Genomic DNA, 24,546 nt, shown 5'->3' with positions numbered 1-24,546 from the left:
GATTTACTGAGGTGCTCAAAATGTTCAGAATACTTATGATTAGGGAAACATAGTAAAGTGTAAAATTTCTAATTTGATATTTGACAGAACAGCTAAAAGAAACGTATTACTGTCCAGGGCCATAAGGATATTTTTGCGCAAATCAATCTAAGAGCACCACATTTGTCCCAGATGTAACCCAGGGCATGCTCTAATGATTTAGCAAGAGCGCCCGAGCCAGCAACCTTCAGGGTCATCATAGTGGCCAAATCCAATATGACCGCCACCTGACAAAGTTTTTGGCTATAACGTTTGAACCACATTTTCAGCTATGAATGCAAACTTGGTGTCTAAATCATGTTTTTTGACAATTAAAAACATGTTTGAATGCTTATCTTTATGATTTAATCTATCTAGAGGACACTAATTTGATTATCACAAATATGGCTACTAGGCCTATGTTCTGAAACAACCAATGTATCTTACGATGTAATTTCATTGAAACAAGAATGATTTAACAGTAGAACTAATTCCTATGATGATAGGCCTACAGCTAGAGCTAATACAGTATGTTCAACAATGCTCAGCATAAAGTGTAATACTATATAGTATTACTATTCTATACACCATTGACTAGTATGATATCATACGGTACTAGTCACTAGCCACTGTCAAGATTCATCTAGTCTGCTGTGGCCACCACGGCTCTTGCCGGTGTACAGTATATGATGATGACTATATACTCCAATCTTTGGACATGGAAAGTTGATCTTTTCAGGCTCCAAAGTAAGGGTGACCAGAGTTTCTTTGAGATACCTGCACTCCTTTTCCCATAGTCAGGGAAGGCTGATGTTGGTCAAATGGTAACCAGGTCCCTTGAGAACTTCCTCCCACCCAAGCTGCACTGATTCAGCATGTCCGAACCTGGGAACCTTACTGGACCCATCTCGCAGATGCCAGTAAAGCTTGCGCCATCCTCCTCCACTGTGGCTGCAAAAGTCATGTAGTGGACACAGCAAATGCTGCAAAACTGGAGTCTGCTGCATCTCGATATTTAGATGTTGTGTGATTAGGACATTAAAAACAATCATCACCCGAGGAATCAAAAGGACTGAGCACATGCAACTGTGTGTGTGTGTGTGTGTGTGTGTGTGTGTGTGTGTGTGTGTGTGTGTGTGTGTGTGTGTGTGTGTGTGTGTGTGTGTGTGTGTGTGTGTGTGTGTGTGTGTGTGTGTGTGTGTGTGCGCGCGCGTGTGCGTGTGTGTGTGTGGTGCAGTATGTATCAGTTATCGCAGAGCTGTTCTGTTGTTGTAACACCAAGACACATTCCTAGCAACGATTTGTTGTTTAGCAATTCACTTTTCAGATTCTAATTTGAACATATTGTTCAAATTCCATACACCTTTGACTATTATGATAGTATTCACTTTATGCTGAGCATTGATGTTATGGTTTGCTGACCAGCTGCTGCTGGAAGTGCCAACTGCACCCACTAAAGTTACCAGGGGTGACCGGGCCTTTGCCGTGGCTGCCCCCTCTGGAATGACTTTCCTTTACGCATCAAAGCAGCCCAGTCATCTTTACTAAAGACAAATTTTTTGTCCTTGGCATTCAGTAACAACTAAAGCAGCCTTACCTTCCTCTATTGGCGCTAATGTTTGTTTGTCTGTGCTTACTCATTGTTTACTATTTTTTTGCTTTGTTTTGCTTTTTACCTGTACAGCACTTTGGTTGACCTGGTCATGTTAAATGTGCTATATAAATAAACCTTGATTTGATTTGATTTGATTTTTAAAAGGGCGTGGTCATTTTCGGGTATTTCGTCCCGAATAGAGAATTAGTCACAGTTCCTAAGTTGTTCCCTGGGGTCATATTAGCCAAGAACAGTTGAGATATTCTCTCCTAAATGAAGTGCACACATATCTTAGCCAGGTCCTAGAAAGTGAATGACCCCTGCTGGTGGAGCTTCCACACCACAAGTATATAGTTGTAAGGAGTTTACGGTTTTATGTCCCAGAAAGGTTTTAGTAGTCTTGCAACATACTTTTGTGAGATGTAGCTTTGATCTAAAAAAAATGACAGAAAATGCATTAAAAAACACATCATACAGTAATTACATGTGGTGTTAATGACTGTCTGTAGATCCTATTGATTACATGTTAGACTACAACTTTTACTTTGAAGGACAAAGACCATGTGCTTTGACCCATGGTCACATGGCTTCTTTGTTTTGATGAAAAAGGTAGACTAAAAGATGACTGACATTTTGAATAATAACCATTCCAGGCTTTTGGATTCCAGATGAATTAAGAAAAAAAAAGACAAATAAAGAGCTTTTTCCTTTGTCAGTCCCAAATCAAAAAATGCCAAAATACTAATCAGAATATCAGAAAAATGGAGCATTTTCCTGATTTTTTGGTGGGCTAGAAAATTGGATAAATGAAGCCATTATTTGATTTTTGGTCTGGGATGAAAAAACGCCAAAACCTTTTTTAAGAGCTTTTTTTCAGTGTCAGTCCCAAATCAAAAAAAGCCAAAATACTAATGAGAATATCATAAAAATGGGCCATTTTCCAGATTTTAAGGGAAAAAAGAAAAGTTTCAAAATGAAGCAATGTTTTATTTAGGATCTGAAACGAAAATCAGTAAAATATACTTTTCAGACGCTTATTCCAATTGAAAAACAAATAATAAATAAGATGCCCTGACTCCAAAAGCCCGGGGGATCTTAGTATAATCTGAGGTTTAATTTGGAAGTGATTATTTGAAAAATGGAGCAATATTTAATTTGGTTTCTGAAAGGAAAATCAGTAAAATTATTGTTTAAAAAGTGAATTAGAATTGAATTTCAAATTATACTAAGATCCCCCGACCCAAAAGGCCGGGGGATCTTAGTATAATCTGAGGTTTAATTTGGAAGTGACTATTTGAAAAATTGAGCAATATTTAATTTGGTTTCTTAAAGGAAAATCAGTAAAATAATTGTTTAAAAAGTGAATTGGAATTGAATTTCAAATTATACTAAGATCCCCCGACCCCTCACTTGTTCTAAGATAAGACTTGTTGAGAGAGAGATGTTATTTTATTTTGTTAAAAAGCTGAATTATTAATTTAAGCTGTCATTATTTTGTTATCTGAAACAAACAGAGGAGACATGCTTTAAATAAATAAATATATTATTTATAAAGCAATATTTTTCAGTACCTCAAAGAGCCCCGAATTAACCGAATTAACCGAATTAAGGTACCAAAAAACCCCCACAAAAGTTACAAATCCGGGGGAAAACCGCAAAAAACTTAACATGAAATATTATAAAGCATATTTGTATGAGAGTGATTATTTTGTTATCTACCTCTCTTTTCTTTTTGTTTAAATGTTGAGGCATTATTTATATTTTTTACATTAGCCATAGGAGACATTCTTTTGAAGAATGAGCTCAGCTATAACATTGAAGAACAGGCTACTTCTCTATTTTCTTTTGTTTATAATTATCAGGTTTTGAGGCATTTTTTACATTTTTACATTATAGACATGAGAGGTTATTTTGAATAATGGGGTACCTCACTTGTTCTAAGATAAGACTTGTTGAGAGAGAGATGTTATTTTCTTTTGTTAAAAAGCTGAATTATTAATTTAAGCTGTGATTATTTTGTTATCTGAAACAAACAGAGGAGACATGCTTTAAATAAATAAATATATTATTTATAAAGCAATATTTTTCAGTACCTCAAAGAGGCCCAGAATTAACCGAATTAACCGCTGAGTGCATTCATGGGTGTCCTCTTTTTGGGAATTCAGAATATGGTCACCCTAGAATAAGGCAGTGTTCACATGTAGCGTTTTCTTAGAAAAAAGCTCTGCCAGGAGCACCTTTTGAGCCCACGTAACATTGTATCCAGACAACCAGCTTAGCTGATATGAATTGCGTCCTAGTGACACAGTCATTAACGACTAGCCACACATATGTACCCTGTTTTAACGATTTGCCTTAGCTTTGGTTTTAGGAGGAGAGTCCTTCTGGTAGTGGTCAAAAATTGACTGGGATCAATTCGCTTTGCAGGTTGCTGATCTGGTCTGGGTGTAGAGCGGATATGGAAACGGTTCATGGATGTAGTGTGTGCAAATCAACAAACTATACTATAAAAACTGGTCAAACATTGGCCAAATTGTCAAATAATATAAGAAAGAGGCAAACATTTTGAAAATAGCAGACCTACAAGCTCTCAACGCGTTGTGAGCTTGTAGATCAGCTATTTTCACAATATGTATCTGTGGAAAGGAGTCAAACTAAATGTAATGCCACAACTCCTACAATTCCAAGTGCTTGTCAGGGTGGGGGGTCCCCAGTTCAAATATGATTATTTTGGGGATCGCGGCCTGAAAAGGTTGAGAACCACTGGGCTGAGGACTGGATCAAAATACTGAGGAGTAAACAGAAACCAGGCTTTCCACTGGTAGTGCGTAAAGCCTAGTGATGCAAAGCTAGGTCAACATAAATGTTAAGGTACTTTCATTCTTTAAAAGAAAACAAAGCTGGCACATCCAATATAGGGTAGGTGCAGGACCAAAGAAAATCACAGGTAATCCGGTAAACAGTTGTGAAAAACTGTAATGTGGTCCTGTCCTGTTGAGTTCGAACAAGAAGGGACAAGAGAGTCCCTTCAAATGTTTCAACTCATGTTATGCTTTTGTCTCCAACCATTATCTGTATCTCTGTAAGGAGAAACAACTTAGAGGAGATACTAAATTATGTTGATTTCTCTGATTCACTCAGCACTCCCTAGCACACAGGTGGGGATATCATTGTCTGCGTCCTCTAAAAATGTATGTTTTCTACCTAATTTCTCCATTTTTTAATATTGTGAAATGTATTCACTTGTGACTTGACCAACTGTATTAATTTCCCATTTGACTCAAAGTTCTTCATCCTAACTCTCTCTTCAGTTATATTTACCCTTGAATATAACTGGGAACATGGTGGAATACAATGTGATGAAAAAAAGTATGAAAAGTGATGCAAAAAAAAAGCTCAATTCAAGAGAATGCACAAGGGGTGTGACAAGGTTTAAGAGAAATCACAGATAACAAAAGCAAGCACCTGTCGATAGAAGGTGCTGATGCGACCCCGGCAAATTATCTGAATGCATTCTATTGATGGTTCGAGGCCAACAGTGCGAGCATCAAATGGCCCGGCAGACATTGCAGATAGGGGGTGTTCTACTCCCAAGCACGCTAATCCTCTCCATGCAGGACGTGCGGAGAGTGCTGAAAAGGGTGAACATCAGGAAAGCAGCGGGACCAGACGGGATCTCCGGGCGGGTCATCAAGACCTGTGCTGACCTCCTGGCGTCAATGTTTACCACCATAGACGCCGATACCGCGGGGGCCTCGGGGCTTAAGCCCCCACCCGAAATGATCAGCCCCCACATTAATCTCAGATGCCAGGCAGTACCATTACCATAGCGGGGGGGGGGGCAGCTAGGTGATAACGCGCCATTAACACCGCGGGTAGTCTGTATTTTTGCATGACCATTGTACAACAAGTATAAAAATAGGGCTTAAGTGGTTAATCAGACTAATCAATTTAGCCAATTCTTAAAAACAAAAATAAAATGTTTTATTTGCACTGTAATTATTTGACAATTCATCTTGTCTGTTGTTGACTAGGGTTCCTACAATGTACTCTGATCTCGCACTTTTAAGTCGCTCTAAATATCGCACATTTTAGGAATTTAGCTTCTGCTAAATTCCTAAAATGTAAATTGTAATTATAGTAGGTATGATGCCCATCATGTCTGTTCTTCTGATCTGCTGGTATGTTACTACTCCAAGGTCACAAGTAGGATGATATCATGAACAAAAAGATGGCAGTACCCTATGGGTACAGCTTGGGCTTGCTGAAAACACTGTAAAGAATATGATGGTAAGTTTTTTTTTGATGTATGCAAAAATACTTTGCATACATCAAATGCATGGAAAGGATCTCTGATTATGCCTATATATGGGCATTTTGATCGGATCGGAGGTTCTGGACAACTGAATCTCCGTATATGTCTGTATATGGGCATATCGGTCAGCTCGTGGGTTCTGGTCAACCACCTACTTGACAGACACTGGGTTTGAGGTTGATGTTTGGGCGGTTCTCTCACATTTATAGGACGTAAACCAGAAACTTGTGATATGACATATGAAGTGTAGTTGAAGTTGAGTTGAAGTTGGAGATGGAAATGTCAGTGCACACTTCTCCACTGCTCAAGTCAAGTAGACATTTTACTGGAAGCGTTTTAATTAGGTGTTTAATTAAAAGGCTCTTTTAAATTTTTCTTGTCTATGCGTACAGCCTACAGTAACTTATCTAGTTCAGAATTTTGATGTTTATTTCTGCCGTGAGCATGGTTGAATTAGTATTTCTTTTCGCTTCCCTGTTGTCACTGCCCGTAGCTACCTCATGGCTGTGCTGTATCGAGACTGAGTCTCTCTCCCTCTGTCTGTCTGACGCACGCACGCACGCACGCACGCACGCACGCACGCACGCACGCACGCACGCACGCACGCACGCACGCACGCACGCACGCACAGTCACACACAGTCACACACACAGACACACACAGACACACACAGACACACACACATACACACACACACACACACACACACACTCACTATATGATTAGTGCACCTCGTACATGTGAAAGTACTGTTTGACTGAAATCCTGCAGGTTCCACTCATCACTCTCTGACTAATGGTCCATTTCTCTGTACAAGCTCATGCTAATCACTTCTTTGATTTATCGTGTTCCTCTGAAGTGCTAATAGCATCATTATCTAAAAGTGTTGTGGTAGTCTCTCTGCTCTCAGTTCTCCCTCTGCTCACAGAGATTTCTTTTTCCCAATAGTTTTTGAGCGGTGTAGCCGCTCCTATATGTGGGATTGGGACACCTCATTAGTACACCCTTCGCTGTACTGTGATTGGCTCATAATAGCACACCCCTGTTCTTTCGCTGTAAAACATTCTCTCTCGCCATGCCTTTCGGCCTGGCGGAGACAATTAGTAAAAGTTAGTAATAAACCAAGCAGGTAAAGAGTAACGTCAACAGACGGACAGAACCGCAGCAGCAGCTGACTGAGACTCACCTACAGGGCAGCACTCTGTGGATGTGTGTATATATGAACTATATGAACTCCAACTGCAATTGATTAATTAATATTCCCTTAACTTTTTATTTTATTGTACATGTTTTCTGGGTCTATGTATGTCCGGTATTCAGTGGTGTAAAGTAACTAAGTACATTTACTCAAGTACTGCACTTAGGTACACTTTTGAGTGGAGTGGAGTATTTCCAATTGTCATTACTTACATTTACTTCTACTCCACTACATCTCAGAGGCAAATATTATACTTTTACTCCTCTACAATTATTTGACAACTTTAGTTACTTTGTGGATCTTTATTATTATTACAAAACATACATTACCCACTTCAACCCTATATACATTTCGGCTATTTGAAAATAGCAGATCTACAAGCTCACAGCGACACATTGTGGGCTTGTGAAGTCAAGTCAATTTTATTTATAAAGCACATTTAAAAACAACCAAAGGCCGACCAAAGTGCTGTACATCAGGGTTAAAAAACACACAAAAATCATCAATACATACACACACAACTGCAAGCAAAAATACACAAAAACAAAACAAGAGGATCAACAATATATACAAAAAAGCAATAATACAAAAAGCATAGCAAAAAGGCAAGTAGCTAAGGGAACATAAAGGAAAAATGTGGGAGCACGTAGACAGGTGTCCAACAATTTCTCCATGGCAGGGGGTACTACTTAAAAGGCCTGAGAGAACAGGTGCGTTTTTAATCTGTTTTAAAAAATTTCCAACAAGGGTGCAGCCCTGATAGATGGCGGTAGGTTGTTCCATAGTTTTGGGGCAGCAGCCGAAAACGCACGGTCACCTTTTTGGCTTGTAGATCTGCAATCTTCAAAAGACTTTTATACATTTGAAAACATGTGAAATGGAACATTCTGCATAATGAGTACTTTAACTTTTGGCACTTTAAGTATATTTTGATGCCAATACTTTTGTACTTGTACTCAAGTAATGTTTTATTACCGGACTTTTACTTGTAGCAGCATATTTATTTATATGTTGCAGTATTGATACTTTTATTTAAGTAAAACATTTGAGTACTTTTTCCACCAATATGGAGATTCTATGACGCCACCCTACTGACATCATAGTACTGACGTCATAGACTGGCCTCCAATATAAGTGTTAGGCGTGTGCAGTAAGACTGTTTTACAGAACATAACGGTGCAAGTCAAATCTTTAAGCAGTTTGGTGCTGGTGTGTTAAAATGTTGCGCTGTACAGTGAAGCTGCGAGGAGCCCATCATTTCTCCTCTGCACATGATTTTGCTGTAGCAGTTGGACCCAAAATGTACGTCTTTGGATATCACAACGCTAGGAAAACGCTGAAGAAAACTCGAGACAATCAGATCAATGTTTACGTCTTCAACACAGTGTCTCTGAGATGGATGAAGTTGCCCCCAGTGAAAACTACAAGAGGAGGTTCCCTGTATTCGCCTGAGGGTCCCTGTAGACGCCATGGACACACAGTTGTGCTAATTGAAGATATCGTCTATGTCTGGGGAGGAAAGAATATGCAAGGACTTTATAACAACATGCTTTATGCGTTTGATGTCGACACCCACAGCTGGATCAATTCTGAGGTTTCTGGGACCGTTCCAGAGGGGAGGAGGGACCACTCAGCCTGTGTCTTGGGGAAGGTCATGTATGTCTATGGAGGATGGACCCAGACTCAACACACTAATAACATCTCCAAGCTTGACACCACCACAATGGTCTGGTCTGTAATTAACACCAGAGGCTCTCTGCTTCCTTATTCATTTGGTCACTCTGCCACCATCATCGGGACAAAGATGTTTGTATGTGGGGGCTGGGGGGAACGACAACACAGTGTGTTTGACACAGAGACCAACTGCTGGCTGAACACACCTCATGCACAGCATCCTAAAGAAGGACGCTCGGGTCATTCAGCCTTTGCCTACAATGGAGAGCTGCACATATTTGGTGGTAAGTATTGGCCTGATAATGAACATGAAATAGTGACCTGCAATGATATGTGGAGATGCAGTCCAGAGACCTTTTCCTGGAAGGAGGTTAAGCCCAAGGTGAATGATCCGATTTTTACGACAGAGGGCTGCTGTTGCATGGTGGGAGATCGTGTAATCATCTTTGGAGGATATAAAGGACACAACACACCCAACAATGACATGTACATCTTAGACTTGAGTCCTAGTCTTAAGACATTATGCAAGCTAGCAGTTATTCAGTGCGGTCTGGAGCGGTCAGAACTCCCACACAACATCAGGTGGGAACTGGCAGCCATGACTGATGGAGAATTGGAGGACTCAGCATAAAATACAACTGTTTTATATGTATTTTGTTCTATGGGAGGACTCTATAAAGCACATGGTCTTCAATAGGGTCCTCAGAGTTACTACATCTCCCTCTTTTTTTGAGCGGTGCAACCACTCCTATAAGAGGGTTTAGGACCCATCCGTGGTGAACGTTTTTCTTTCTGTCGTGAAAATGTGTCTAACTGTGACGCCATGCTGTGGAAAACACGCCCATAGGCTAGCTCTACAGGACGTGCTGTGATTGGCTTTTTGATTGATTGATTGAATATTTTATTAGGCAAAAAAATTAAAACAGCACAGTTACATTTAAAATACTTTGTCTAACAGGTCCGTTCATAAAAGTCCTTGCGGACTTGTTTCCAATGAGGGCCTTGGTATTCAATTCATAGGCGATCACTAGCGAGGCTAGCGAGACACATGATGAAATTAACTTCAAACTTCGCAGACGTGCTGTGATTGGCTAGCGAGACGCATGATGAAATTAATAATAATGTAAAAAATGTAAGCAAGTCACTTCGCAGGACGTGCTGTGATTGTCTACCGAGATGCATGATGAAATTAATAACTCATAAATAGCACCGCTCACTTCACACTGGGTGTGATTTTGTTTGTACAGGTTCAATTTTACAATAATAGTAAATGATGTTGAATCACTGTAAAGACAAAAGTATTGATTTTCAGCCACAGGTGAATGTTTTTCTTTGGATGCATTGAGCCAAAAGTGTTGACATAAGAGAAATGACAAAAGGAGAGTGTGATTGAAACCGAAGGATAAGTGCCTATAGATAAGTCAGCGATTTTCTAGCCTGGAATGGCCAGACTAATTTCACTGTGTAGATATTAGTCTGGAAGCTCTGTGTGGAACCTGCATTTCCAAGGGGCGAATAAAAAAAATGCCCCTGATGATAAACCCGCCCCAAATTTGCATACTGGGCCCTGATTGGTCCCTCATTACTTCAGAGGGAGTGAAATCCAATCGCAACTGAGCGGTGCCAGACCAAATCTGCTGAGGGCATTTTTATTTGCAATGGCAGATTCGTCTGGTTTCCAGGCTAGCGATTTTCAACCTGGTGGATTGGGGCCGTGAGGATATTGGAAGTGGGCCCCCAAATAATTGGCAAGACACTACTACATAAAAACTATAATATATATATTAAGAAGATTGTGAAAAAAGTCATGTTATTTTTTTCTTTAAAACATTGAAAAGTGAGTTTTCATTGTGATACTGATAAATAGCAACTTAAGTAAGGCTATACTAATTGGCTCCATTGATCCAAGCCAGAACACAATTGATTGATTGATCATTAAAATAAACGTGTTCTGAAAATGCATGCGGCTGACCCATCCGGCCACTTAACGTGTTAAGTGGTTAGATGGGTGGGCCCTGATCCATAAAAGGTTGAGAACCACTGCATTAAGTCATTAAAATGTTCAAGGGTTTTCTGTGGGGTAAAAAAGGGCCATGGTGACATCAGCATACAGAGTCACGAGCAGCAATAATTCAGCCATTTATATGCAACTGTCTAACCCAATGATCACATGTGATGTTGATCTTAAACTGTATGTCATATAATATTGCCACATGTGCAACAATGCACAACATTTTGTACTACAGTATATGAATACATTGAGCTTAACTGTACTGTATAATTTAGTTACATTGTGTACCGTACAGTATATCCCCCTTCAGAAATACGTTTTTGATGAATTTCTAGGCCTACATTTTTTTGTATTGATTTATTCCCCCCTCCCCAGAGATTGTGTCACATTGCTTGGTAATGTTCCCCAGTTGTGCCAATGACTTAATTGGAATTCATTAGGCCTGTGTCTTTGCTTCCAATAGTTTCCTACTGTAAACACTGGAGGTGGCCTGAGTGCAATTCACTTATGTTACAGTATGCTTACATTAGAGCATTTTCCAATCCATTTTGTGATGCTGTTCTGTTCAAATTAAAGTTCACTTGGGTGATAACAAGTATTTGATATATCCCTGCATAGAAAAACTAATGACATTGAAATTATGAATGACAAGCAGTTTCTGGGGTTGCGCTTCCAGACGTGTCGATCAGCTTGGTCAGCTTTCAGTACCCAGCTTTGGCTGGATTATTGTGTGGGTGAAAAAGGGCTTTTCTCTCCCCTCCCCCTGTCACTCTCCCTCCCTGCCCCTCCCTCCCTCTCTCCCCCTCCCTCCCCCTCTCCATCCCCTTCCCTCCCCTCTCCCATCCCTCTCTCCCCTGTCTGTCTGTCTGTCTGTCTGTCTGTCTGTCGGTCGGTCGGTCGGTCGGTCGGTCGGTCGGTCGGTCGGTCGGTCGGTCGGTCGGTCGGTCGGTCGGTCGGTCTGTCGGTCTGTCTGTCGGTCTGTCTCTTACACACATACCCACTCTCTCTCTCTCTCTCTCTCTCTCTCGCTGATCAAGCTCTTCTAATGTAATCTGATGTCAATCACAACCTCCCTCTGTCCCTCCACGCCTCACTTGACTTCTCCATCTTCCTCCTTCACTCCTTCCCTCTCGTCCTCTCTGTCTCTCCCTCCACTCCATACAGCCCATATATGGTGTGGACATGCCCAACATCAGCTCAATTTCGGCACCCATACTGTATTATGCCGGCATGCCTGACATCAGCAGCGTTGTCCCCAGCCAAAAAGGTTTACAGCAGCATCTTGATCTCCTGCACAAATTCTCTCAGACGTGGGCCCTAACAGTAAACCTAAGATTACAATTATGTTCAACAACAAAAACTGCTGCTGTTTGAACTATTTTAGATAATAGTTTTTTTTTTAAGTTCTAAAGGTTCTATACAATTGCAATTTGTAGCAATTTTTCTTTTTTTTAGTGTCAGCACCGTTTACACATTCCTTTAATCCCTTTTTATTGTGCATACTTTTCTTTGTTTTTACTGTTTATTTCACATTTGCTTAATGTTTGTTTTCTCATGCCAATAAAGCCTCTTTGAATTAAATTGAATTATTGTCAGTGCTAATCACACACAATAATGTGTGACAGAAAGCGCTGATGTCTGGCATGCTGACGTTAATAGCAGGCAAACATCTGTTATTTAACCCACTGGACCTTTTTTTCACATCAACAAGCAGTGTAAACTGAGGATGAAAATCAGGACAGTACTAAAGTGAATTAATAAGATATATTGGTGCTTCAGTGAACCTAAAAAGATGCTCCTTTCATTAAAGTCCCCTTTCAAAAGAGAACATACCTTGTGAGTGACAAGAGATCTAGAAAGACCTCAGTCCATCCTTTTCTCTTTTTTTAAAATTAGAATAGAAGACCTTGAATCTGTATTCCATGTTACCATGGTAACATGTAGACGTTGAGAAGTTTTATGATTGCTCCTTTATCAATCTACATCACAAAGCATACAGTACTGTCGATCAGTCTTCTGAAAAACAAGTCTTTGTTTTTTTTGTTATTATTGGTGGTGTTATTTCAAGGCATTTTTATTGGAATATGTGAGACAGTGATAGTTTGCTGCACTTTCTTGACTTCAAGTTTTTCATAACGAATGCTCCCTATTACCCTCTATGATCAGCATCTAAATTGCTGCTCTGGAAGCATTAATTACATCTGTGAGAAACGGACGTGATATCAACCGTCTGTAATAAAAGAACCATTACTTGTTCCACTTGTGTACCCCGCATGGTGCACACTAAAGCTCGACTTTCATTTGTCTTGGTAATGCATTTAAGCTTCTCACACCTCTGACTGATCAAATGTAGGGAGCACAGAGTTCCTTCTAAGCCGCAACGTTGTCCATTGCATCCTGAATAACGTCCAAACGTTTTTAACTGAGGGAAAATACTCTGGCAAACTGGGAGCTTGAGTTCCAGCCTAGACTGCACTTGACTTCACCCACAGTTAGTTTGGGTGAAGGATCTTTCTATGGCTTGGCAACAGCAGCCTGGTCAGGCATGTCACCAGTCACCACCCATTATCTATTTACCCAGTGTATCTCACATGTCAGAGTCCTCACACATGCACACACACACACACACACACACACACACACACACACACACACACACACACACACACACACACACACACACACACACACACACACACACACACACACACACACACACACACACTTATGATTCATACTACCTTTTACATTTTTATGTATTATTTGTTTCCCTTCAATTTGCCACCCAGATAGAAATTCATATAATACAGTTATTTTATATTTTTGTAGAATTGTGTGACGGGTATTTGCACATTTACCAGCACACTTTACATTCAAATGTATATTCTTGAACATACAATTTTCCCATTCATTTGATCAACTCAACAGATAGACAATTTGTCTTTTGTTTCTGGGGGCCTTATGAACCCTAATGCTTTTGGTGACCCCAAGGTCTTCATTGATTATACCATAAACAGAATACCCCACCCAATTCTGCCAGCATTAATAATTGCATTAATTGTATTAAAAATGTCTAAAGATTTCAAGTTAAACTCCTACAGCCTACTTTGTCAAATGTTGTAGCAACCATGGTCAGTCTTTTCATTTAAGATATAAGCCTATGAACACCTTTGAAGAAGGTTTGAAGAACAAGTATTGTTTAATACTGAGTCTGACATAAATTTGCCCTGCAAGATGTACTCATTTTGTACCTCTTCTCTGATTAATAAGGAAGAGCCACTGTAGTCTCCTCTTAGGAGACTACAGTGGCTCACTTTCCCTCCTGAGACTAACTTATAGCATATAGATTTTTTTATCAACCCTAACAGGGTTGACAGAGCTGCCTATGTAAAATGTCCATATGTGCCAAGATTGTGTTGAAGACAATGCAATGCAGGAAATAACTGTACACTGGCATGCAGTGCGCAGTTTTCAACTTCAAAAAGAAACACTGAAGTTCTTACTTCTGAAGACTGACGACATCATTGCATGTCAGCATATTGGACCTTCTCACCTCTACCTTAGGCCCTAGGGCAGAAAAACTAACATTTCACACAGTGTGAGTAAACCAATTCATAGCTTGAACATGATTCAATCCAACAGATAAGACAATATTTAATGAATACTGCAGCACCATATGTTATCATCAGAAACAGCGGTGCGTTTTGAAAAATAGGCCCCAGCGAAAGCCCTGTTCCTCTTGTCATAGGTCCTAAACCCATTTCAAGGTTATCCCATGGGCCCTGACAACAACTAATAGCTATAATGGCTGTGTGGTGAAGGGCGATCAAGAGACCATCAATCTATTAGCTTAACTGCTGGTCACCTGGGATTAATACAGTTATTTTATATTTTTGTAGAATTGTGTGACGGGTATTTGCACATTTACCAGCACACTTTACATTCAAATGTATATTCTTGAACATACAATTTTCCCATTCATTTGATCAACTCAACAGATAGACAATTTGTCTTTTGTTTCTGGGGGCCTTATGAACCCTAATGATTTTGGTGACCCCAAGGTCTTCATTGATTATACCATAAACAGAATACCCCACCCAATTCTGCCAGCATTAATAATTGCATTAATTGTATTAAAAATGTCTAAAGATTTCAAGTTAAACTCCTACAGCCTACTTTGTCAAATGTTGTAGCAACCATGGTCAGTCTTTTCATTTAAGATATAAGCCTATGAACACCTTTGAAGAAGGTTTGAAGAACAAGTATTGTTTAATACTGAGTCTGACATAAATTTGCCCTGCAAGATGTACTCATTTTGTACCTCTTCTCTGATTAATAAGGAAGAGCCACTGTAGTCTCCTCTTAGGAGACTACAGTGGCTCACTTTCCCTCCTGAGACTAACTTATAGCATATAGATTTTTTTATCAACCCTAACAGGGTTGACAGAGCTGCCTATGTAAAATGTCCATATGTGCCAAGATTGTGTTGAAGACAATGCAATGCAGGAAATAACTGTACACTGGCATGCAGTGCGCAGTTTTCAACTTCAAAAAGAAACACTGAAGTTCTTACTTCTGAAGACTGACGACATCATTGCATGTCAGCATATTGGACCTTCTCACCTCTACCTTAGGCCCTAGGGCAGAAAAACTAACATTTCACACAGTGTGAGTAAACCAATTCATAGCTTGAACATGATTCAGTCCAACAGATAAGACAATATTTAATGAATACTGCAGCACCATATGCTATCATCAGAAACAGCGGTGCGTTTTGAAAAATAGGCCCCAGCGAAAGCCCTGTTCCTCTTGTCATAGGTCCTAAACCCATTTCAAGGTTATCCCATGGGCCCTGACAACAACTAATAGCTATAATGACTGTGTGGTGAAGGGCGATCAAGAGACCATCAATCTATTAGCTTAACTGCTGGTCACCTGGGGATTTATTCTTGCTATTCCTTTTTAGGAAGCAGGTCGTTTAGAACAAGGGGGAGGTGAAGCTACCCACTACCTGCTATCGCTGTCATCTTAATTCATGCTGTGGTTTTGATGGATGGCAGGCCACCACAAAATACACTGTATTTAACTCACCCACCCCATCCTTCATCTACTCCCCATGCCTCTCCTCACAGGGAGAACGCCAGTGCAAAGCCTGTATCCCCCTGACTCATGTACGACTTGTGGAGACTACAGTCAGAACCACTGTCGAGGTGTGTGTGTGTGTGTGTGTGTGTGTGTGTGTGTGTGTGTGTGTGTGTGTGTGTGTGTGTGTGTGTGTGTGTGTGTGTGTGTGTGTGTGTGTGTGTGTGTGTGTGTGTGCGTGTGTATAATAATTGTCTTATTTCTCCTGTTGCATTCTCTGAAACATTCTAGGCCTCATTATCATGCATGTATGAATGTTTAATTATAATTTTTATTATACTCTTTTGATCATGATGAGTCCTATCTCTGCTATTGCGCCTCCACTAATCTCATGTGCCACATAACAATGGAGAATAATTTCAGGGGAAATGCACTCCATCATGTGCATCATTTTAGCCTAAAGAACGGACTTTCTACTGTATTATTCTTAATGAATTCCCCATATGGAAATGTTGAGTGTTTGAGCAGCTCTGCACACATATTGCATTGTTGGATTGAAAACCTCTCTTAATGGCTCTGGGCTAATTATTCAGCCTGTAGATCCAAGGTCTGGAAGGCTGCCTCAGATTTTTGCTCTAGGCTGAGTGTGAATGTTACTGGGCTTAGGTATTAGAGGAAATCTGCATGCCCCTAACATTTCCATGTTGTGTGTTGAATGTTGGCTATGTGTGCATTAGCCTATATACATGGACGTGTTTTACTTTTTTAATATCTTATTTTCCCAGCAGGGAAAACAGCCTTGCAAATAATTAGTTTAGCCTTGGTAACTCACAATGTCATATACGTATAACTCTCATCCTGTAAGAATGACGTGAACCCTTTGCGTTCTCAGCCGTCCTGGCTTTCTTTATGTCTCTGCTCAATGGGCCGCTGTCAATATCCAAAGAGGTATGACACAAGGACGCACAGGACGCATGTCTTTGTCATGATTTAATTGGTGGTTTAAATCAAGAACATAATTGAAAATTAGCGAGTTATTATGTCGTCGTTGATATGATAATGCCCAAACCACATCCATGACTATTTCAGAGGCTTATACCATCCTAGCTAGCGCTGTGCACTGGTGTTAGCACCCCAGATAACCTGCTGTCTAAAGGGGGCAACATGCTACCATCCACCACTTTGTCCCTTTGGGTTAGGTGATAACTACAAAATGACGTCACTGAGCAGTTTATGCAAGTAATTTCCCCCCCTCCTGTAACCATGCATAAATATAAATTGTCACAATAAATTGAGAAACATACCTCCGTGACAATATATTAAAATTGCCTAGACTAGAGGGTCAACCGACGGCGGGCGGGCGGACGGACGGTGGACGTCACAAACTTAACATGCAGACCCTCGAGGCGCACCGTTGCTCCGATCCGCACCAAACTTGGCACCAACACTGGTCACCCTGACTTACCTCACATTTTCTATCTTGCGTTCTGTGCTGTGCTCCATAGATCGTCTAAATAAGGCCCATAGAGTCTATAACGGTGTGGCCTTCCTGTCCAATTGTGAACTATCAATAGCAAATCACAATTTTGCAGATTGTAAACAAACCTGCACTGCTGCATGTCACTTGCACTTTAGGCATTTTGTGACATCATGCACGTAGTAGCGGCAAGAGCTGTGATTGGCCTACATTTGAGGGGACATACAAAAGCCACTTTTACATAGAGATTGCGCAATATTGACAATACAATATTTCCTTTCTACACAGAATCTAACAAAGTGTTTATACATTGCTTGCAGAATCAGAGACGTGACATGTGACACAACCATTTGACTTTGCCTTTGACAGCAGTTGTAAGTAGATTATTAAACTATAGCCTATTTATTTATTTCTCAAAACACAGACACAAAATTGACTGACGTAGCAGACTGCAGTCCCAGAATCATCAAGCATTTTCTTTCATAAGACGAGCATGCTAAAGCTGTATAATCCATTCAGTTGTCTTTTTCCTCTCTCCTCTCTCTCACACATCATGCACACACAATGAAATGACAGCGTTGGTAGATTATACATTTACAGTACGATGATGGCCTACACATTTATTTCACAAAATACAGATTCAAAAGATGTATGTGTTGAGACTAGGCCTAGTCATCCTCCTATAATTTGACAAACCTCTGTAGTCGTGTAGTAGTCGCGTCTGTAGTCGTCGGTGAAGCTGCCCGGTTCTCCTCACTGGCTGAAGCAATTGCTCTTTTGCACACAGCCATTGCCCATTGCCATCTGAACTTAACTGCGAAGCCCGTTTCTCAATTTCATCGAATCTCAGCTTTTTATTAGCCATTATGTGTCAAACAATGGGAGATAACGTTGCCAGGTTTCGCGGGTTTAGCGCGAGAAACAGGCAGCAAGGTCTGTACTTTCGCCTGCGCCCTTCACCGGGGCTTGGGTGCTCATATCCCCCTACGGGTATGGTCTAGTTTAGGGTAATTGATCTAAATATTTTTTGTTGCTTACATACATACGCACGCAGACTACGTACGTACGTACGTACGTACGTACATACATACATACATACATACATACATACATACATACATACATACATACATACATACATACATACATACATACATACATACATACATACAGTAGGCTACATACATACATACTGTACACATAAATAGAGTACGGAGTGCACATACATACATACATAATCCATACAAACCCTGTTGTAGATGTATGAGAAACAACTTGGCTATTATTGGAGGAAGAATACTGGTGAATACACTTCTCTGTTTTATTTGCAAATGAGCGACAGCGCATTCATTTAATAAACAAACCACGCTAACAGATCTCCCTCTCCCATACTTTTTTCACTGCAAGGTGTTGTGGAGAGTTTTATTTGTTTTCTGAATATGACCAATGCAGCAATTGCTGTTGTAGAGCGAGCATTAACTTGTCCTCTATTATTTATAGATGTACCATTCGTTAATCTCATATGTAAGTGTACGAAAAAGGTATATATGATGTAAAGTACATAGGATATACTGTAGAGGTAAAAACCCTCCAGAGAGAGACAGAAGTAGATGACATCTAGGTGTTTTGCTATTATTGCTTATATAACATGTGCACTGATGACACACTACATTATTGAGCCACAGTTTGCTACATATTTAGGCTACAAGCCAAATTTTACCGTAAATAAACGACAGTAATTCTAACAATGTTAGATAAGCTGACACTGCGTTCTTTTATGCTTTGCAATTCATTTTTATGCACAGTAGAATCCAGTGTTATTCTAACCTGTCATACTAGGGGTGTAAGATAATACTGTAGGCTATACACTTCAACAGTGCTTTTCAAAATGTTTGTGCCCATGAAGGCACATCAAACGGCAAGTCAAAATCTCAAGGCACACCTGTATTAATTTCCCTGTTAAATAACATCTATAACGTGCCATGACTCTGCAAATGTTTGCTTTTATTTATTATTGCCAAATAAAAAGTTGGACATTTTTAGGGTATAACTTATGTTTTCCACCCTGTCCGTCCGCAAATTTTCTAAATATTACTCCTACAGATTTTGTCCAAACATCATGCAAATCGTTACACAGCATCTCTATAGTCATTAAACCAAACAGGTCTGTCAGATTTTTCATATTCCATCCTGATTGGCTAAGATTGGCTTCCAAAGGTTGCAGGAGTGCTCTGTTTTGAACAAAATGCCTCAAATCATGAACACAGAGATTGCTGTGAAACTTTGCACGCACATTGCCACTAGGCCAAGAAAGAAATGCCACCCTACATTTTTCTAAATTGGCCTTATGGTGGCGCTATAACAGGCCGATTTGCGTTTTTACCTATAACTGGACCGATCAGCGCGAAACTTTGCACGCACACTCCCTAGAGGCCAAGTAAAAACCTCTGCTCTGCATTTTTATCATTGGCCTTTTATAGCGCCACCAGAGGGCAATTTTTGCAAAACACATTTCTTGATATTGCTCCTACAGATTTTGTCCAAACATCACTCAAATCGGTAAACATTATCTCTATAGTCATGTAATCAACACAGACCTGTCCGATTTTACATATTCCATCCTGATTGGCTAAGATTTGCATCAAAATTTTGCAGGAGTGGCCCATTTTGAACAAAATGCCTCAAATCATGAATGCAGCGTCCGATTGCCGTGAAACTTTGCACGCACATTCCCACTAGGCCGAGGAAGAAATGCCACCCTTTTCACATCCTGTTATAGCGCCACCAAGGAGGCTGATTTTTAAACACACATTTTTTATATTAATCCTACAGATTTTGTCCAAACATTACACATTATCTCTATAGTCATGTGATCAAGACGGAGCCGTCCGATTTTTCATATTCCATCCCGATTGCCGAATTCCGAACATTGCTGGCCCACAATAACCTACCCTGACCTGGCGGAGACCTGTGCTCCGATGAGCACTTTTTCTAGTTCGCATCTGTATTGGGAATTCATGTGCACAATGTAGCCTACTTATATAGTCAATAAAAAAACTGTTCCTAACTTTTCGCATAGTTGTATACAGTATATTGCAAGAATAGGTTAATGCGTGGTCACATAATCCCAAGGCACATGGACTTTGGCACCCCATTTGTGAACCACTGCACAATATATTGTTATAGGCCTATGTAGGCTATATGTATGTTTTGTGATAGGCCTACCCTATTGATTCTCAAAAACACCATGTATTGATAAAGAAATGAAGATGTAATTAATTTCTGTCTTTTACTATTGTTATTATTATTATTATTATTATTTACAAATGTTTCCTTTGCTCAGATTGCACAAAAATGACTGTTATAATGATGTTGGATGTTACAGGGACTGTGATAATTATAAATGCAGACCCCACCTTTCTGATTACATAAAAAGTTAGCTTTTTTTTTAGCTCTGATTGTATGGTGCTGTGCTCTTAATTTATAGGCTAGCTACTATATGACTATATATATTTTTTAAATAAATCGTAATTTTGCCTTATCAATACATCGCAATATAAACCCCCCATGTATTCATGGGAGCCAGCTGAAGGTGACTCATCTAGTGTTCTGGTGAATTTAGCCATCATAAATGTATTTTAGACAGCTAAAGACTTTAGTATCTGAACACGCACGCACGCACAGTGTACAGTCAGTCAGTGCACTCCTGTATATCGGTGTGTGCTGTGGCCACGGTAATGTTCAGCAGACAAACAGAGGGGAACGGACGAAGGGCGCAGGGTGTTTGGGGCTGTGTGAGAGAGAGTGGGAGACAGAAGACACTCTCTGACTGACTGTCTGTGTGTGTGGACAGTGGACACGACTCAGTCAGGACTCAGGAGGAAGAGGAGAGGAGGTGTTTGCACGGAGATGTCTTTAGACCCGGCCACGGCATCGAGAGGAACGGTCGCGCTGTGAGGGGAGGAAGGAGGACCGAGGAGGACCACCGAGGGGAGAACAGACCAACTCGCTCAGAGAGGGGAACGACGAGGGCAGCTTGCAGTGAAGCGCGTGGGGACGCGGAGCAGCAGAGCGCGTTCGGCGAGCACAGCGTGGAGAAGAGAGGATGGTGCGTGCGTGCGCGGAGTGGAGTGGAAAATAAAATAAAAGGATGGCAAACTGATAGCAAGGGAGAGTTTAACGGGCTGTGCTGGAGCGAGGGAGAGAAGAGAAGGAGAACCATGATGAGCGATTATGGACATGATTTTGGAGAGTAGCCTATTTTTAGAACGGAGAAAAGAAAAAACGTGAGTAGATGTTTGAATTGCAAAGTGCTGTGGTGTCGACAGAGAAATGGGCCGAGGGGGAGAGGAGGAACTCCACTGATAAAAGAGAGAGAAAAGCGATCCTGAGAGAGCAGAGCGTGAATAATAAATGCGTGAAATAAATAGCAGCCAGTTCTGTTCCGGTACACTCCGCAGGAAATCATTTGCGAGTTTGCGGTGTGTGCGATGCGTAATTTGCATGAGTGCGTCTTTCTCCACGTGAAAAAAAAGCAGGCTAAGTTTAGCATGCGTGTTTTCAGAGGATGAAAGTGCTACCCGCGCACTAACCCGCAGGACCCGACGCTGGAGACAGTGAGCCGACAGAAGATCACAGAAGAAGGGGTGTTGGGGCGGGCAGGCAATCAAATGACGTCAAGAATTAAGTCGGCACGCGAAAAGTGAGCTCATTAAAGTGTGACAGCAAAAAAAAAAAGCGGAAAAAAGAGCCTGTGAGTGAGACTTTGCGCTTAATATGATGAATATAATGAAATGAATGCAGGCTCCGGTTGATATAGTAGGCTTATCAGATGGCGGGCCATGGGTGAACTGAGATGAACGTCGCTGTACGGCCGAGAAGCCCAAACAGACACACTTGACTCAGCAGAAGGAAATTCAAAGCAGTGGAACACACCAGCATCGATCCGCACCTCTGACGGACTACACCACCAGTTATTCCAGTCCATTCTCCACCCCACCCCCTTATTTATTAATTACCTTCCCTCCTTCCATCTTCTTCCTACTGCCTACTTTTCTTTAATCGTTTTGTCCTTAGTCTCACTCCCATCCTTCGCCCTCTCCATCTCCTCTCTCTCGCTCTCCCTGTCTCATCTTCTCCGGTTCACTGTCACATGGTGATTGATGCTGGAATCACAGTGTGTAGAAGCCACCTGGCTTGGAGCACATTTGCATGGCTGATATTAGTATTACTTTTTTTCACTGACTTGTGGGCCATTGGAAAAATCCCAGGATCAAGGGTGATAAATAGACTTGGAACTCAGGAGAGATGACTGTAGCTGATCAGTAGCTGAGAGCTAAAGTTAATCAAGGGTCCTGCATCACCAAAAAGGAGATTTTATATCCCAAAGCTGTTTTTATTTGTTTTCTTTGCGCTTGCGTCTATGCACCGTTGGAGTTCATGTGGAGTGCAAGTAACTGTTGCAAGGCTAAGCGCATATCCTGGTGTGGATTACAGCACTGCGTTTACCGTTACCCTGGAGCTACATGTGGGCGCCTGCCCCTGAGGCCTGGTTGGGAAATGAAGCCTTTCCCGTGTCTTTAGGATCGCTGTGGGCTGCCATGGCTCTGGAGGGGCGCTGTCTCCGGCACGGGTCCCCGGCTGTGATCAGGAGGGGGGGGCATGTGCGCCGTCCCCCGAAGCCGAGCCTGGCCGAGATCACCTCCACCCTGCTGTCAAGGACTCGCCTCCATGGCCTGAGGCACGTCTGCGTCCCCGGTGGCTCCATGGGCCGCAGGGCGTTCTGGCTGCTGGCCCTCTGCACCTCACTGGGCCTACTCATATCCTGGTCCTCCAACCGTCTGCTCCACTGGCTCTCCTTCCCTACCTACACACGGATTCACACAGAGTGGGCCAAGGAGCTGGCCTTCCCTGCCGTCACCATCTGTAATAACAACCCCATCCGCCTCTACAAGCTCACCAAGAGCGACCTATACTTCGCCGGGCACTGGCTGGGCCTGTTGCTTGCCAACCGGACCGCTAGACCCCTGGTTCTGGACTTGCTTCAGGAGGACCGGCGGCCGTGGTTCACCAAGCTCTCGGACTTCAGGCTCTTTCTACCGCCCAGAAACTTTGAGGGAACCAACCTGGAGTTTATGGACAGACTCGGCCACCAGCTGGAGGACATGATGCTCGCGTGCAAGTACCGAGGGGAACCCTGCGGCCCCCACAACTTCACATCTGTAAGTCCACATCTCTTTGCTGACAGTGTAGCCCACACTCTGAACTTCATTAACACTGTATCCGCCTGCTTCATCTCATTAACTTAAAATGTCTCACGTCATCAGTTATGCTAATTTAAAGGTAGGGTAAGTGATTTTCTTTGGTTAAAATAAGTGTTAAATAGCTCTATATTCTGATAGTACTCATTGCTATAGAGTGTCTGATCAGTAACAGGAGTCTCCATGTCTCTCCAGCTCTTTATAAAACAGAAAATGCATTTTCGTTTCAGTTTCATTTCCAATTTTATCCAATCAGGATAGAGAACTCAATCAGGATATAGATTAAACAAGTGAAATTGGAAGTGATGACACTAAGAAATGAGCATGCAAAATTGGAACTGGAACACTATAAAAATGAAGCTTAAAAATGGGTACTTTCTCCTGATTGGCTGAGATTTTGACACCTACCGAAAAATGTATTTTCTGTTTATTAAAGAGCTGGAGAGACAGGGAGACATCTGTTACTGAACAAACACTCTATAGCAATGATTACTATCAGAATATAGTGCTTTAACCTTTTAACAAAATACTTTTTGTTTTAACTTACCCTACCTTTAAATAAGGCAAGGTAGGATGTAAAGAGATAATGTGTTGCTACTGCATATGCAGAGGGTGTACTGTAAACCTTGGCATCAGTTTTCAGTTTTGGTGGGGGCCCCACTGTGGTAAATCGTGCATTTTTATATATAGTGCTTTTATCCAAAGCGCTTTGCATAGATTGTGCATTACATTCACCCATTCACACACACACACCTTCACACACACATTCACACACCGATGGCGGAGGAAACCATGCAAGGCACCAACCTGCTCATCGGGAGCAATTAGGGGTTCAATGTCTAGCTCAAGGACACTTCGACACTAACTCTGGGGGAACCCGGGATCAAACTGGGAACCTTGCGGTTTCCAGCTCACTC

The 24,546-nt window shown here is 41.3% G+C and overlaps 1 protein-coding gene across 5 annotated transcripts in view; it reads left to right on the top strand.

Annotated features, from left to right (window-relative positions):
* The window catches only part of asic2 (acid-sensing (proton-gated) ion channel 2), a 454,275-nt gene that overhangs the window by 243,701 nt on the left and 186,028 nt on the right, over positions 1-24,546 (top strand). For 3 of the 5 annotated variants that reach the window (XM_080445999.1, XM_080445998.1, XM_080445997.1), the window contains exon 1: positions 21,270-23,590. The exons of the other annotated variants lie outside the window; for them this stretch is intronic. In XM_080445999.1, the coding sequence (XP_080302125.1) occupies positions 22,895-23,590 (696 nt within the window). In that variant the 5' untranslated portion in view covers positions 21,270-22,894. Of the gene's footprint in view, positions 1-21,269; positions 23,591-24,546 lie in introns of those variants that run through there. 5 annotated transcript variants of the gene reach the window in all.

Source organism: Gymnoscopelus braueri (assembly GCF_963280865.1).
Source record: "Gymnoscopelus braueri genome assembly, chromosome: 13".
Classification (NCBI taxonomy): Eukaryota; Metazoa; Chordata; class Actinopteri; order Myctophiformes; family Myctophidae; genus Gymnoscopelus; species Gymnoscopelus braueri.
The sequence above is the reverse complement of the archived record's forward strand: the minus strand, read 5'-3'. Positions and strand labels throughout refer to the sequence as shown.